Source organism: Rhincodon typus, chromosome 21 (genome assembly GCF_021869965.1).
Source record: "Rhincodon typus isolate 14 chromosome 21, sRhiTyp1.1, whole genome shotgun sequence".
Classification (NCBI taxonomy): Eukaryota; Metazoa; Chordata; class Chondrichthyes; order Orectolobiformes; family Rhincodontidae; genus Rhincodon; species Rhincodon typus.
The window spans coordinates 27,103,633-27,119,563 of NC_063352.1; the positions used below are offsets into that span (position 1 = coordinate 27,103,633).

Below are 15,931 nucleotides of genomic sequence, written 5' to 3' on the forward strand. Positions count from 1 at the left end.
CTTGCAGGGGCTCCCCTGGCGCGCGTCGGCACTTGCAGGGGCTCCCCGGGAAGTGGCAGTATTTTCAGGGACTCCTTGGATGTGTATTGGTGTTTACAGGGGTTCCTTGAGAGTGTCCGTATTTAGGTGGTATTTGTGGAATAGCAGCATGTCTGTTCCGGTGGACCTGTTTCTTCTTCTTCTTTTTCTTCATCTGATGTTTCAGCTCTCGGGTCATACAAGATTCAAAATGTCTGGTTGTGTAATTTGTGCGCGAGCATATTTTCTTATGATCTGTTTTGGTCTCAGAGACTAGTCACCAAGCGCTACAGAACATGCCTAGGGCACTCCGGGATGTGGAAGCTCTGAAACAAGAAGCTTCCTTTCTGAAGGAGCAAATGATCCTTGTCAAAGAAGATATTCGGAAATTTGAACAGGACACGGCACAATCCATGCAGGTAAGAATGTTAAATAATTTGAGGGCTGTATTGCTTTCATGCCTGCTCACTGATGCATGTTTATCATGCTTGAAATGCAAACTGCGTGTTTTTCATTTCTTTCCAGCTATCAGAGTTCTCCTCCCACAGATGTGAACTGAATGCTCCTCTCTGTCAGTTTGGCTCAGTCAGTAATTGTTTTGTTTCCTGTGATGTATCCATAATCAACAAAAAGTGCATGAAATGAACAATGCAGAGATGGACCGTTTGGCCTCCTTTTCTGCTGGTATTCATGCTGCACGCAAGTCCTATCCCATTTCCATCTAACTGTATCAGTATACTTTTCAGTTTATTTCCCCCTTATTAACTAATTGAGCTTCCCTTTAGACACATTTAAGCTATTGTGTCAAATACTCCATGTGGTCGCACATTCTGGGTACAGAGCTTTCTCCTGAATTCAGTCATGGGCACATTGGTGATTCTTGTATTATTTATGGCCCTTAGTTGTCATCTCCTCTGGAAGTGAAGACAACTTCTCTACATGTACCCTAGTAAACTCCGTCATAATCTTAAACTTTTCACAGCTCACTCCTTAGTCTTTTATAGAGAAATAACTCAAAAATGTTACATTGTTCTTAATAATTATGCCCCCTCAGTTTTGGTGTCATCTTTGTGAAACACATTTTCTCCTTTTCTAGTGCCTCTATTAAGTGAGTCAATACCACATGGTAGGAGCTTAATAGTAAAAGATACTGGCTGACGAATTATCAGCTAGGCTCCTCCTTTTTCCAACATTCAGCTTGTGTTTGCTTGTTTGTTGTTGTGTGCTGCAGGTATTGGTCGAACTCGATGAAGTGAAGTCCAGAATGCAAGCAGCATCTGAGGCATTGCAGGAGGCCGACAAGTGGAGCACAATCAGTGCTGACATTGAAGAAACACTGAAATCTCAGGTAGGAGCGAAACTGTTTCAGTCCAATGCTATCAGGAAGTTCAGACAGACTGCAACATGTTAAAATGCTGTTGGATGAGGGTGTGGAGCTGGCAGTTTGCTGCCCTGTCTTGCATTTTGATACTGGTTCAGGTGGCCCAAGGCATGAATTCCTTGTCTCTGCCCCAGGCACTGATGGAATACAACAACCTAAACAAAACTGTGAAGTTATCTGCTGTAGCTCAGTGGGTAGCACTCTGACCTCAGAAAAACATGAGTTCAAAATCTGAATGGAGATTCCAGGACATGATCTAGGATGCCACAGACAGTGCAGTCCCGAGGGAATGCTGCATTGTCAAATGCCAACTTCAAATGAGTCTTTGAGTTCAAATGGCAAATATGCTGTTCTGTGTTGTAAAGACGAGGAAGGGGCTTTGTGTGTTGAGCTTTGCTGTGGGTCTGAATCAAGCAGTTTGAGCTTTGCTGTGGATTTCAGTCGAGCAGGAAATGACAAAGATATCACACTGCTCTTGGCGTGGGAAAGCAGGTGACTTCATCTGCTGTGGAGGTTGTGTCAGGGACATCTGCTCTTTTGCATGTTCATGTCTGTATACGCATGAGGGTGTGCACATACATCAGAAGATGATAGAGTTGAGCTGTGTTGTGATGGCCATCATTATCAAGAAGTCTGTTCACCTAGCTCTGGAAAGGACCAACCAATGAAGAACAGTGGATAGGATATAATGGCAGACGTTGTTGAGTTCTCATGGAATAACGGCACCACCTTGCACTTCACTCTAGAAAAGCAGGATGGTTTCTACTGTTAAAACTCTGCTGCAGTGGCTGAATCAGGACCTCCAGTTTCCTATATTTCCACTGCCTTGTTTGCTCTAGGGTACAGTGAATGCTGTTTGCATGGTGGCATACAGTAATGGAAATGATTTACTCCCACAGGACATTGAGACTATCTCGGCCAAACTCACAAGCATGCAGAACAGTTTGGCTATGCTGGTCGACACACCAGATTATTCAGAGAAATGCGTTCACCTCGAGGCACTAAAGAATCGATTGGAAGCCATGGCAAGCACACAAATTGTAGCTGCATTCAACTCTCAGTCTGTTGGTGAGTGATCTTGTTCCTGTGAGAGCTGTGTGGAGTGTCTAGTTTGTATGCAGTAAGATTTAGCACTATTATGTGCACAGTTGCTTCAAAATGAACAACAACTTGCATTTAAATAGTGCTTTTAACACAGTAAAATGTCTAAAGTTTTGGCAAAGATTTGTAGCTCGGGTTGTGGACGAAGTTGTTGACTTGCTCGCTGAGCTGGCTTGTTTTCGTTCAGACGTTTTCGTCACCATGCTAGGTGACATCATTAGTGAGGCCTCCGATGAAGCGATGTTGTTCTACTCTGCTTGGAATGTCTGGTCAGTTGTGGTGAGTAGTGTCATTTCCGGATTTGATCTGTATGGGTTTGTATATGGGGTTCAATTCTATATGTTTGTTGATAGCATTACGGGTTGAGAACCGTGCCTCTAGGAATTCCTGTGCATGTCTATGTTTGACAGTAAAATGTCCCAAGTGCTCCTAGGAGAATAACATTGACATAGAGCCACTTAAAGGCTTGTTGGACAAGCAAGAAAAGACTTGATGAACATGATAGGTTTGATGGAGAATCTTAAAGGAGGGGACAGAGTTATAAAGGCGGAGGAGTCTAGGTAAGCAACTCCGGAATTAACAGCCTTGGTACCTGAAGGCTTGGCTACTAATTATGAATATGCAAGAGGCCGGACTTAAAAAAGAGGGGATCTTGGAGAGTTTTAGGTTTAGAAGAGCATAGAAAGATGGGGTGGGGTGAGACCATGGAGAGAATTGGAAGCAAAAATAAAAATTTGAAAATTGAATTGTTTCTGAACTAGGAGGCAGTGTTAGTAAGAGAGCATGCATAAACAGGACTGGGAGACCAACTTGTTTAGAAAGAAAAAGAATAACACTGGCAACTGATCTGAACCTTCCATAAAAAGTTTAGCTGCAAAACCAGGGACCAAACAGCAGGGGCTAGCAGTGAGAAATTTTTGATCATTCACAATGGGAACATAATGGAGGGTGTGCAAATGACATCAGGACATGAATATCGAAGAGGCCGCAATTTTTTTTTGAAATGGAGAGTTTAATTTCAGAAGGAGCAGGTTTCCAAAGATTTTACCAAAAGCCTAATAAGCGAACTCATTTCCACTGGTCTTTTAAAATTATTGTGCGCATTGGGAAAAGAGGCACATTTGACAGAACCTGTCTAAAGTGGTCATATTGCTTTCACCCTTCATCCCTTTTCCAGTTGGTGCTACGTTCCTCTTCTGCACAATGTCTGCTAAGTAGCTGCCTTGTGCTCTGCCCAAGTGGCCATTCTTCACACATCATCCTAAGTAACCAATGCAGTGAACCATTCTGACCAAGAGTTATCACAATCAAGTTGAGTTGAACCTTCAGCCAATAACTGAATATCATGAGTCGGTGGTTATTTGATCACACGTAAGAACTGATTTATCTCCTAATCCTCACACACCCCCAGAACAGCTCAGAAATAGAAAAATAGCATACCCAACAATCTGTCTGGGTCATGTTCATGGAACACTGGATTTTCCGGTGCATCTTCTGAAAGTATATTTTTAAATAAATAAATTGGAGAGACATTGGGATTTTCTGCTGAGAGGAGAGAAGATTAGAAGGAGATATAATTGAAACATTCAAAATCGTGAGCGGTTTTGACAAAGTAAATGTGGAGCAGCCATTTCCAGTCGTAGGAAAATCAGTATCCAGAGGCTTAAGGCAATTGGAAAAAGAATAAGACGTAAGTTGTGGTGAAATTTTTAATGCAGCAAGTTAGGATAATTTAGAATTCCTTACCTGAAACAGTTTTGGAACAATGTCAAATCATAACTTTCAAAAAAGAATGAGGCTTAAACTTGAAAGAAAGAAATGACAATGCCATAGGGAAGAGCAGGAAAGTGCGCTGATTGAGTAGCTGTTAGAAAAAACTGGTAAGAGTGATAAGTCAACTGGCTTCCTGAAGTACTGTATCATTTGTGAATGATTTTAAAATGTGGTACATTACACAGTCACTGAGAATAAGCCCATAGGTACCACTTAATGATATTCTTTAATTTATAGCAGAATGGTTTCATATTGTCGCATGTTTTCCAGAATCAGCAGAGAAGGTATTGGCTTTAATCCACATCACATGGTCTTTCCGGAATATGTCTGAAATGACAACCAGAGATGTGCCAACCTGGGTTGCTCCAACTCTTTAGCCTTTCCTTGGGCCTTCTGAGTGGCTGGCACTTATTGCAGAGTAGCCCTGGAGATGCATGGTCAGCCGCTTGCACAGCGGAGTCCCTAACAGTAACTCAAAGAAAATAAATAACTTGTATTTCCATAATGCCTTCCATGATTTGAGGATGTACCAGAGTAATATTTTACCAGGTGTAAAATACTTTTGTGTGTAGTCACTGTAATGTAAAGAGCTGAAAGGAAACTTAGCACACAGCAAGATTCCACAAACAGCAATCATGACTGAATCTTTTTTTTATCATGGTGGTTGCAGGATAGATGTTGACTAGGACTTTGGGGCAAACTCTGTCTGCTCTTCTGTGGATTTTTGCAATCACCTGAAAAGATAAACTAACAAGATAGTAGGAGAGGATTTAAAAACAGATCTAGGGACTGGATGGTTCTGATATTTACCTGTTTGTATTTGTTTCCACTTCAGATCAGGCCCGACTTTTTGTGAAAGTGTTTGTGGCAGTGGACCGAATGCCCCAGCTCCTGACATACTACTATAAGTGCCACAAGGTTGGATATAGCACTATCTTCCCATTACTGAAAGGAAGGGCTAACCAGATATGGTGGCAGGGTGGGGACTGTGCAGGAAATAAGCGTAAGGAAGGGTTAACCATTAGAAGTCAAAGGTCTAGAATATTTGCAGGGTTTTGTGAGAAACTGTAGAAATTACTGTCAATTGTGCTGGGCAATGAGCAGTGGGCAACTTGATGTCTTTTGGGGATAGAGAAGTCCCCTATTGTTTTCTAGCTTTTTTACAAGTCTGGAATATGATTCCACTGTTTTGTTCATAGCCCCAGCTTGGATGACACTGTTGGGCAGAAGCTTTAGACACTAGTGAGTCAGGCCTATGGCCCAATCACAGACCCCATGAGCCAGTCTGTGTCCCAGTGTGAGGCCCTGCATTCTAGCCTATTTTACAGTGTGTGCCTCCTGTCCCAGCATGAGGCCTATGTGCCAGCATTTCACAATGTGTGAGCCCTGTGCGCCAGCGCGTTTACAGTTTGTGCTCCCTGTCTCAGTGTGAGACCCCGCGTGTAAACCCCTGTCCAAGGGGAAGCCCTGTGTACCAATCCCTTAAGGAGAGGTGAGCTGAGGCCTGGCAGGAGACAGTATTGATAACAGTGGCTCTTTATTCTTGCTCTTTCTTAATGCCAGTCTATTCAGCGTCTTTTATACCTGTGCATTCCTTGAGTTGTAGAATTGATTGTGTGCTAGCTTTTTGCTGGAGCGGGAAATGGGGAGGTGAAGCCAGTATAATAATGGGAAAAAGTTGTAATTGTGCCTCGAATGGATTTGAGTTGGGCTTGTGCTGTTTGTTGTGGGACCTTATATTATTGACTTAGTTGGATTTGTGCTTTGCATTTTGCAGAGTCAGTTGGTCTCTGTGTGGCAGGAACTATGTCAGAGTGATCTCAGTTTGAATCACCAACTAACAGAATTCTATGATACTCTTCTGGCAACATGGCACTCCCAGCTACAGTGGACTAGTCAGGTAACATCCAAACCTACAAATAAATAAAGACCCGTAATCACAGAAGGAGAGACAGAGCTTGTATTTATGCGACACCTTCCTCAACCTTAGGTTGTTGTACCAGTCTTTGTCAATGAAGAATGTTTGAAGTGTGGTTACCAATGTTTCCACTAAGCCGCACAAATGTATTTCTGTGTGTAACCTACAAGGTACCGCGTAGGTTTGTGTTAACTTTTGGATCTCTGGAAAATCTTTTGCCACAAATTGAAACAAACTAGCCATGTGCAACAACACAGCATTGCAGGGAAAATTGGAATTACTGCTGTAGGAAATATGACCGACAGTTTACATACAGTTTCACTTAGCCTCCTGGAACTGCGATGCCCTCATCAATAAAAGACACATAATGATTGTAAATGTGCCCTGTCCTTCACACCCACCTAATCTCCACCAGCTAGCACAATTGCACATGAAAAGAACACACATGAAGCAAGCCTCACAAATGGCAGTGTGATAAATGACCCAGATAAACTGTTTTAGTGTTTATTGGTTGAGAGGTAAACAACAAATCCACCAGTCATATATAAAAGTTCTTGCTATTTTGACTAGGGCAATAGCAAAGCAGTACAAATCTCCCAAGAAGTTATGGTGTTATTGGTTACTTGTACAATAATTTCCTGGATCTTCTGTGATAGAATAATGGAGTGTAACTGTGGATACACTGTTGCTATGACAGTTTTGCAAAGCAGATTCTCTCTAATCTTTTTCAGATTAATGCCAAGGAATCTTTTGCATCAGCCTGGGTAGAAGACTGGGGCTTCTATTTAACTGAACCAATTAGCTTTAGTCAAAAGTTTATTCCTGTCACTGGAATGAATGTGTTATTTTAAGCAAGATGCTAACAAGGCAGTTTCCCATTAATTGGCTCATAAGGGGCCCTCTTATGGTGCAATGGTAGTGCCCTACTCCTGGACTGGGAGACAATGTTCAAGTCCCACCTGCTCCAGAGGTGTGTACTAACATCTTTGAACAGGTTGGTTAGGAAAATAGGTTAATTGGCTCATAGGCAGTAAAAATCCGTCAGGTAATGTGGAACTGACTTTACCTTTTGCCTAGATCAGGTAAGGCTGGAAGATCCTTTGACAGTCTTCAGCTGACACCCCAAAGGTATATAGGGAAAGAAGTAACTATAGCTATGGCTAGGCAAGTTTCGGAATTCTCCCAAACCAATTTCTCTAACATTTTAAGTAATAAAATCCATCTGTTACCACTTTTAAAAGCTTTGCTTGTCGGCCATCTACAAAGTCGTCTGACTCTTTGTAACAGTAGGTGGACCACATGGTAACTTAGTTTTCACCCAGAAATTGTCCAAATCCTATCTCTGCCAACTTCGGTCATTTAGGTATTTTCTTAAGGACGTTGCATTCCCAAAACTATCTTGTGCCTTACAAATGGTGGATAGGTTCTGGGGAGTTAGGAGGTGAGTCACTCACTGCAGAATTCCCAAACTTGGCTGCATTTGAGTTGGAATGCATCTGCTGAGGAATTGACTACGTAGCTGGAGTGAACCCCAGATCAGCAGTGGCACCTGTAAAATAAGTATTATTTTCATGTACTGTCGTGCTGGCTAGAGGGAATTATATGGCTGTGAAGCACAGGGCAAGTTTATAATCATGTGCCTCTCATTGACGAGGGCATTGCAATTCTGGAAAGCTAAATGAAATTGTGCAAGGGCAGATTGCTTCTCAATTGGTTGCAGGTATCGCAATGTGCCCGCTTTATGTTCCCATAACAGTAAAAAGAACAGCACCTTATCAATTTAGTTTCTGAACAGATGCAGATAACAGTTCCATTAATCACTGGAATGCGTATGTGGAATTTGTTTAATTACAATATGTGACTATTTTCTGGTTTTCTAGGTATTCTGAATCTGTTTAGTGTTTCACTGCCTCTCTTTATCCTCTGTCCTGTGTTCTAAAAGTTCCTGAATTGACAGTCAGCTGGAGATCAGTAGTCATGTATGCCCAGTTCTCTGGCTGCACCCACCCTGACTCGCTCGCTTGCTAACAATAATAATTGAACAAAATAAGAAGTATGCATAATCATCACCCCATTAGTCTATAAGGTTGCCATCCCATCAATCCCGGGCATGAACATCAGAGATCTTCATCCGGTATGTGAATAGTTCCCTTGTGCCTGTATTGTCCTTCTATTTCTTTATCCATCTTTCTTTCAATCATTTATCCTTTCAAAAAAAAAACTGATAGACTGTGATTGAATCCCAGACTCGTTCTAGAAGTTTATATATACCACAGTGACTACAGTTTTCATATTTTATATGTGTAGGTGTGTATAAAATATATGTAAGGAGAATTGTGAAGAACGATAGTAATGAAGAGCTGGACAAACGGATCAGTTGGACAGTTGTGTTCAGCAGTTTGGAGAATGAGCCTAAGGGGATGATGCTTCCTGTAGTTGAAATTTTATTTCTGAATTTAGGTGTAGACTTGCACTCCTTGGTGTTTTATTTTGTGCTCTTTAATGGAAATATTCCCCCTTGCCCCACCAAGTGTTTGAAAATTCTTGGCTTTCCTTTTAACTGTTTCCCTGAGGGTACAGTCCTCAGTCTGGTACAACTTGTTACACACGAATCAAATTTTCTGCCTTATCTCTGATCTGTTTCCAAGAATAGCTTTGCGTAAATAGATTAAACATTAAGACATTACTTCTGAAAAGCGATAAATGTGAAATGTCATGTAAAATCTCTCCGGATCTCGCATGCTGTGTTCCATTACTGCAGGCAACTTATCTCGGGCACTCAGCCATAATGAAGGCTCATATTAACAGAGATTCAAGAGATTCAGAATTTTACCTGTATGTACACTTGGGATAAGAAATAAGAGAGAACCAGTCAGAAGGTTCAAATCCCACTCCAGCAATGAGCACATAATCCAGGCAGAAATTCAAGTCTTTTGGTTAGATATTGAACCTTAATCCTATCTTCCCCTTCAGATGACTATAAATGGCAATTTTGAACAGAGCAGAGAAATTTTCCTCAGTGTCTTGTATAATATTCCTCACCCACCACCTATAAAAGGCTATATTATTTGGTTATTTTCATATTGCTTCTTGTGGAGCCTAACTGTTTTTAATTAGCTGTCACTTGATCTGCATTACAAGAGTGACTAGACTTTGAAAACACTTAGTTGGCAGCAGAGAGCTTTGGAACATTCTGAGGTTTCAAAAATGCCTATTAACACAAAAGTCTTTTCATTCTATAGGGCTGCGTGAGACTGAGAAAAGCATGGATGAAAAGCATATTGTTGTAAGCTACAAGTTAAAAGAGATTTGGAATCAAACAGGAAAAGCCAAAAATACAATCTAAAGCATCTTTCCATTATCACATACCCCAGCGTGAGTGCGTGGATGAGGATTTGAACCCCAACTAGGTGTACATTGGTGTATTGAATTTGTTATTAGATCAAGAATCCAAATATTAATTCCATTATATATTGAAGCTTTAGAAGAGCTGGAAGTAAAAACCTGGACTCAGTAACAGTGTCAGTTATTAATTCAAGAAGACCCATCTGGATCACAAATGTTCCTTTAGGAAGAAAACTTGCCATCGTTAGCTGAGCTGCGCCTGTGGCTGACTCCATGTCGCACACTGATGTAATTGACTCTTAATCACTGTCTGAAGTGGTCTGGAATTTGTATGAAATCACTACCATCAATTCAAACAGGCTCACTCTCTCTTCCCAGGACATCGAGGGATGGGCAATAATTGTCAACCTTTGTCAGTGCTGCTTATGTTCTGAAAAGGAATTTTAATAAAGATGGAAGTGGCAGGATATTGTGGGAGAGGAACAAAGGCGCATTCACAAAGTGGTTAGGGTGAAGCTACAGGTGGATATGAATCAACATACAGAATTAAAAAAGACTTTGGATTTACAGTAAGGCTTTAACATACTCAAAACTTTTGACAAATTGAACAGAGTTTTTGTTTGTAAATTAGTTGATCGATTAGGTAAAGGAATGTCCTTGATATGCTGTGTATTGATGTTTAAGAAGGCCTTTGATAAAACCTTTCATAAGAGGCTAGTTGGCAGAGTGAAGAATGTTGTGAAAGACTAAGACATTAATTAGCAGATTAAGGAAACAGGTGCAATTTAATGTGAAATAAGTAGTATCAGAAACGAAAGCATCCATTCAATGGAAAGGTGCTGAAAATAAGTAGAAAGACATAGGGATTCCAGTGCAGAATGTTAAACACTGGAGGTTAAAGATTTCATGACCATGTCCAAGCATTCACATTTTTAGTCAAGAATTTTTTTTCAACTTGTACATCGTAATACCCCAACCACAGTGATTTCTTGTTTCCTGTGTACAAGCAGTCAAGTTCTCATCCAATTCTCCCTTCATTGATGTAACCATCACCTGTTTCCTGGTTGCATTTGGTCTCGGGCCAGATGTTACTAGATGATGATACATTTCTCTCAAAATGAGAATACAGTAGATAAAGCCATTAGATCAATAGCATTTACGGGCTTTAAAATTAGGGGACGTAAAACATTAAATAGGCCTCCTATATTGTAGTAACCTTTAATATTAAGAAGATAGCAGGAAACTAACTTATGAGGTATAACTTGAAAAAAGAACTTTCATTTGAGCAGAAGGAAGCGGTTTGGTAGAGTCAGTAGGGAGACCTGCTTGCATTAATCAGTCATGAGTCTGTGGTTTAATATTATTACTAGAGTGAAGGAAGAGTTTAGCCTGGAATTCTTTGCAGTGGAGGATCATTGCGTCAGAGACTGTTGCTTCTCCCACCGTGTTGATTTTGTTTTGAACTTTGAAGCAGAGTATGTTTTCATATACGGTATAGACAGTCTCACAAATGATTTCCTCTGTGTAAGAGCAAAATGACTTGGGTGTTCTCAGATAGGTCTAAGTTCCAACAATAGGACTGTATGTGTTCCTGAGCCTACATAGTGGTAATCTTTCATTGCCAGCCTCTTACTTGGCCATGCTAAACTTTCAGTTAATAAGAGTGAGCTCTCCACATTTCCTGCTAATCAGAGAGCCAGCAGTTAGTTCCACAGAGTGCTACAGAGAGTGAGAGGTGGCCATTGCTGAGGCTGCAAAGAAAATAGTTAAGGTGGAATATTTATTTCCTTTGGCGGGTGTGGGAAGGCAGGCTCTGATGATCTGATGTTGAACCCCTCCAGTAGCGCCAATGGGGCTGTGGACTGGGAGCCTCTCATTGGGCTATGGAGCCTCGTGCACCATTACCTCCAATCCCAGGAAGCTGCTGCAGGGCTCCCTTTTAAAGCTAGTGGCCACACAACATGGTGAGGCCCACTTCACTGCTGGCAAAATGCTAGCTGCTCAGTAGTTAGTCTTTAATTGGGCCTTGACTTTGTTACATTTGCCATCTGCCTCTGGTCAGAGATCACCAAACTGCTGGCATTCCCACCACTGATAAAATAGTCTGAAGAGGGGACTCTGATAGGGAAGCCTTCTGGTTTGGCTCCTTTGCATTTTATTACCTCCCACTAAACTCCAGCTGGTTCGCCATTTACGGCCAGTGAAATCTCGCTCTGTTTGATTAACCTAGTGACAAGGGATATTAAATGGCTGCATCAATTGTATGTTTGACACTCCTTCATCAAATTATCAAATTAACCCATTCAAAATGTCAGCACTAATTTCTACATCCTTATATGAGAGTTGGAGTGTGTCTGTTAGTGGAGCTGCGTCATACACGCGGAAAAATACAGGAACATATTATAAACGCTAAGAAAGATATGGCTCTTTGCACTTAAGAAACTTTATTGTTAAATGGTGTTGGTGCATTTTTTAAAAAAACTTTTACTCAAACAAATGAACAACGGAAAGCTGTTGAAACCATGTTCCCTGAGGCAAAATTGTAAATAATCAGTTCCTAGAACATGATTAAAAGGAGTTAATAAAAGCTGAGGGTTTTAACTCTTTAATAACTAGAAATTTGTTGTTCAACAGTAATGTAAAATATTTCTTGAAAAAGAATTTGAGGAACACTGATTTAGATACTGACCCTTTAAAAAATGTCTCCACTTTATATCACTTCTATCACCTCAGAATGTCTCAAATTGTTGTACTGGCAATTGTGTACTTTCTAAATGTCACTTTTGTAATGTGATGTTAGATATTAATCAGAATATCAGAGTTAATTTCCTTGTTCTTCTTCAAGAAGGTAGGTGGGGCCTTATTTTAACATGTCATCCAAAAATAAGGCGTTGTCAACAGTGTGGCAGTCCACTAGTACCACACTAGAATGTGAGCCTGTTTTATGTGTTCTAATCTTTGGGGTGCACCCTGAGCCTAATACCTGGTGACTTGGGTGACAATCCACGGAGCTATTGCTGCCTTCTATAGTTTTACATATAAATGGAGATATACTGACAGGGTGAAATGAAGAGGGATGGGAACATTCTCATGTGAAGCATAATCACCATCGTAGATATTTTGGGCCAGATGACCTGTTTCCGGGCAAAATGATCTGTTTCTGCCCTATTAATTCTCAGTAATTGTCCCCATACTTTAGATGCTGCAGTCTTTATCTTTGCATGGAATTTACTGGATGAAGGATGAAGATTTATGGTCCAGACCATATTTTCACCATTTTCACAATAGGGAAAGAATTAGAATTTAATTAAATCTTTCCTAACCTTTTTAATGTTATGATTCTTTCTGAAATGTGCTATAACTTTTGACTAGTTTTGTACTTTGAGACCTAAAAAAGCCTTTTAAAAAAAACCTTTTTGTTGGACAGGTCTTCAGGAACCCCTGTGAGATTGTTACCGTGCTGCAGATCCAAACCCTGGGAGCTATCGTTCCATCAATCCCTGTCTGCCTCAGCACAGCAATAGAGAGAGCAAGCCAGGAGGACAAACTTAGCATGCTGCTGGATCTCCATGACAGTACTGTTCACTTTGCTAAGAGCCTGGAGGCAGCAATGCTTCCACACCTAGGTATGTTGGCATATTGAACTTGGCATCCTACAGGAATTGCAGGGGTAAGGGAGGATATTCACACAGGATAATGCATTGGTAAATCCTTTAAGAACAAGTGTAGTAGTAAAACCCATCTCTTCATGATAGATTGATCTCCCCTTGATATTCTGAGGTAAATTCACCTCGGTGTCTGGCTCCCAGAGTAAGGCATAGCTTCTGGAAGACAGGCTGCAGGTTGTCATGGCCACGTTTCCAACACGCTGTCACTGTTCCCCTTAATAGTGTAAGACTAGTGGATTTATTCTCCCATTCCTTAATCCCTAATGTATCTGGTTACCTGGAAAACTGTTTTAGGTGCTTGTTTCAATGGGATCTTGTGCAAGCTGTATGGAACAAGATGTCTGTCTAGAGTATCTTCAGATTTTTTTGCAGAACCTTTGGACGAATTCAGATTGTTGAGGTGCAGTTTCAACATTCAAGTGCATTGGACGTAACAGCTAGTGTTCCCCAGGAATCTGTATTGGGCTACAACTTTTCCACTCACTTGGATCAACAAGGTTTGCATATCCAAGTTTGTAGGCAATATTAAATTTTGCATATTGGCTACATTACTGGACTAGTGATCCAGAGGAGTAGGCTAATGATACTGAAACAAGTTCAGTTTCCACTTGGGAAAAGAGGGATTAATTCAAATAATTCATTAAAACTTTATGACAGTAATCAGGACCATAAAACTTTCAAATTAAGGTAAAAGCCCTATCTGGTTTATCAATGCCCTTTCGGAATGGAACTCTGATGCCCTTGGCCGGTCTGACCTATCTGTGACTCCAGACCCACACCAATATGATTGATTCTTAAGCCTTAGTAAGCACTCATTTATATTCAAGAAGGTGTCTCTCTATTATCTTTTCAATGTTAGTTAGGGATGGGTAATAAATATTGGCTTTGCCAGCGATGCCAGCAACCAGAAAATAAATAGAAAAATGGCAGAGAAATTTAGTAGATTGGTGAAACAAGTTACAAAGGGATGTGGACAGACAAATGAGTGGACAGCACTGGGGTAGAAAGAATTTGATGTGGGAAATTGTATCGTAATTCATTTAGGATCTAAGAAAGACAAATTAAAACATATTCACGATGATGAGAGATTGGGACTAAATCCATTTGGTATTCCAGGGTAACAATCCCAAAAATATGGTCCGAGATGCCCCCATTAGCAGAAATATTTTCTGTCTCCTTAATATCTTAAAATCTTGGATCAAATCATCCCTTATCTTTCTAGATTCCAGGAAATGCAACCCTAATTTGTTTAATCTCTCCCTGAAATTTAACACTTAGAGTCTAAATATTATTGTTCTAAATCTGCATTACACTACTTGCAAGATTACGATATTCTTCTACAGCATGTGACTTCAAGCTGCTTGTGGTACTCCAGATGTCATTAAATCAGGAATTTTTTTTTATCTGGAGCATAACTTCTATCCCAGGTTTTCCTTCTGGCTGCCTTAGATATAAAGGCCAGCATTCCATTGTTAATTATTTTCTTAATTGTGCCAGTTTTAGACATCTCAGTGATTCGTGTATTGGGACACCAAATCATTTTGTATGTCCACTGTTTCTAACTTTACACCATTTATAAAGTTGAATCAGAGATAGTAGGAACTGCAGATGCTGGAGAATCCGAGACAACAAGGTGCAGAGCTGGATGAACACAGCAGGCCAAGCAGCATCATAGGAGCAGGAAGGCTGACGTTTTGGGCCTAGACCCTTTATCAGAAATGGGGGAGAGGAAGGGGGTTCTGAAATAAATAGGGAGAGGGGGGAGGCGGATAGAAGATGGATAGAGGAGAGGATAGGTGGAGAGGAAACAAACAGGTCAAAGAGGCGGGCATGGAACGAGTAAAGGGGAGTTAAGGAGGGGATAGGTCAGTCCAGGGAGGACGGACAGGTCAAGGGGGCGGGATGAGGTTAGTAGGTAGGAGATGGGGGTGCGGCTTGAGGTGGGAGGAGAGGATAGGTGGGAGGAAGAACAGATTAGGGAGGCGGGGACGAGCTGGACCGGTTTTGGGATGCGGTAGGGGGAGGGGAGATTTTGAAGCTTGTGAAATCCACATTGATAGCATTGGGCTGCAGCGTTCCCAAGCGGAATATGATTTGCTGTTCCTGCAACCTTCGGGTGGCATCGTTGTGGCACTGCAGGAGGCCCAGGATGGACATGTCGTCTGAGGAATGGGAGGGGGAGTTGAAATGGTTCGCGACTGGGAGGTGCAGTTGTTTATTGCGAACCGAGCATAGGTGTTCTGCAAAGCAGTCCCCGAGCCTCCGCTTGGTTTCCCCGATGTAGAGGAGGCCACAACGGGTACAGTGGATGCAGTATACCACATTGGCAGATGTGCAGGTGAACATCTGCTTGATGTGGAAAGTCTTCTTGGGGCCTGGGATGGGGGTGAGGGAGGAGGTATGGGGGCAGGTGTAGCACTTCCTGCGGTTGCAGGGAAAAGTGCCGGGTGTGGTGGGGCTGGAGGGGAGTGTGGAGCGGACAAGGGAGTGACGGAGAGAGTGGTCCCTCCGGAAAGCAGATAAGGGTGGGGAGGGAAAGATGTCTTTGTTGGTGGGGTCGGATTGCAGATGGCGGAAGTGTCGGAGGATGATGCATTGGATCTGGAGGTTGGTGGGGTGGTACGTGAGGATGAGGGGGATTCATTTTTGGTTCTTATTGCGTGGATGGGGTGTGAGGGATGAGTTGCGGGAAATGTGGGAGACACGGTTGAGGGCGTTCTCGACCAC

The 15,931-nt window shown here is 41.7% G+C and overlaps 1 protein-coding gene across 1 annotated transcript in view; it reads left to right on the top strand.

Moving 5' to 3' along the window:
• The window catches only part of cog7 (component of oligomeric golgi complex 7), a 33,949-nt gene that overhangs the window by 1,303 nt on the left and 16,715 nt on the right, over positions 1-15,931 (top strand). Inside the window, exons 2-8 of the mRNA XM_048609376.1 lie at positions 289-437; positions 1,250-1,366; positions 2,299-2,467; positions 5,109-5,191; positions 6,051-6,173; positions 12,964-13,162; positions 15,639-15,644. Coding sequence (XP_048465333.1) covers positions 289-437; positions 1,250-1,366; positions 2,299-2,467; positions 5,109-5,191; positions 6,051-6,173; positions 12,964-13,162; positions 15,639-15,644 — 846 coding nt within the window. The remainder of the gene's footprint in view (positions 1-288; positions 438-1,249; positions 1,367-2,298; positions 2,468-5,108; positions 5,192-6,050; positions 6,174-12,963; positions 13,163-15,638; positions 15,645-15,931) is intronic.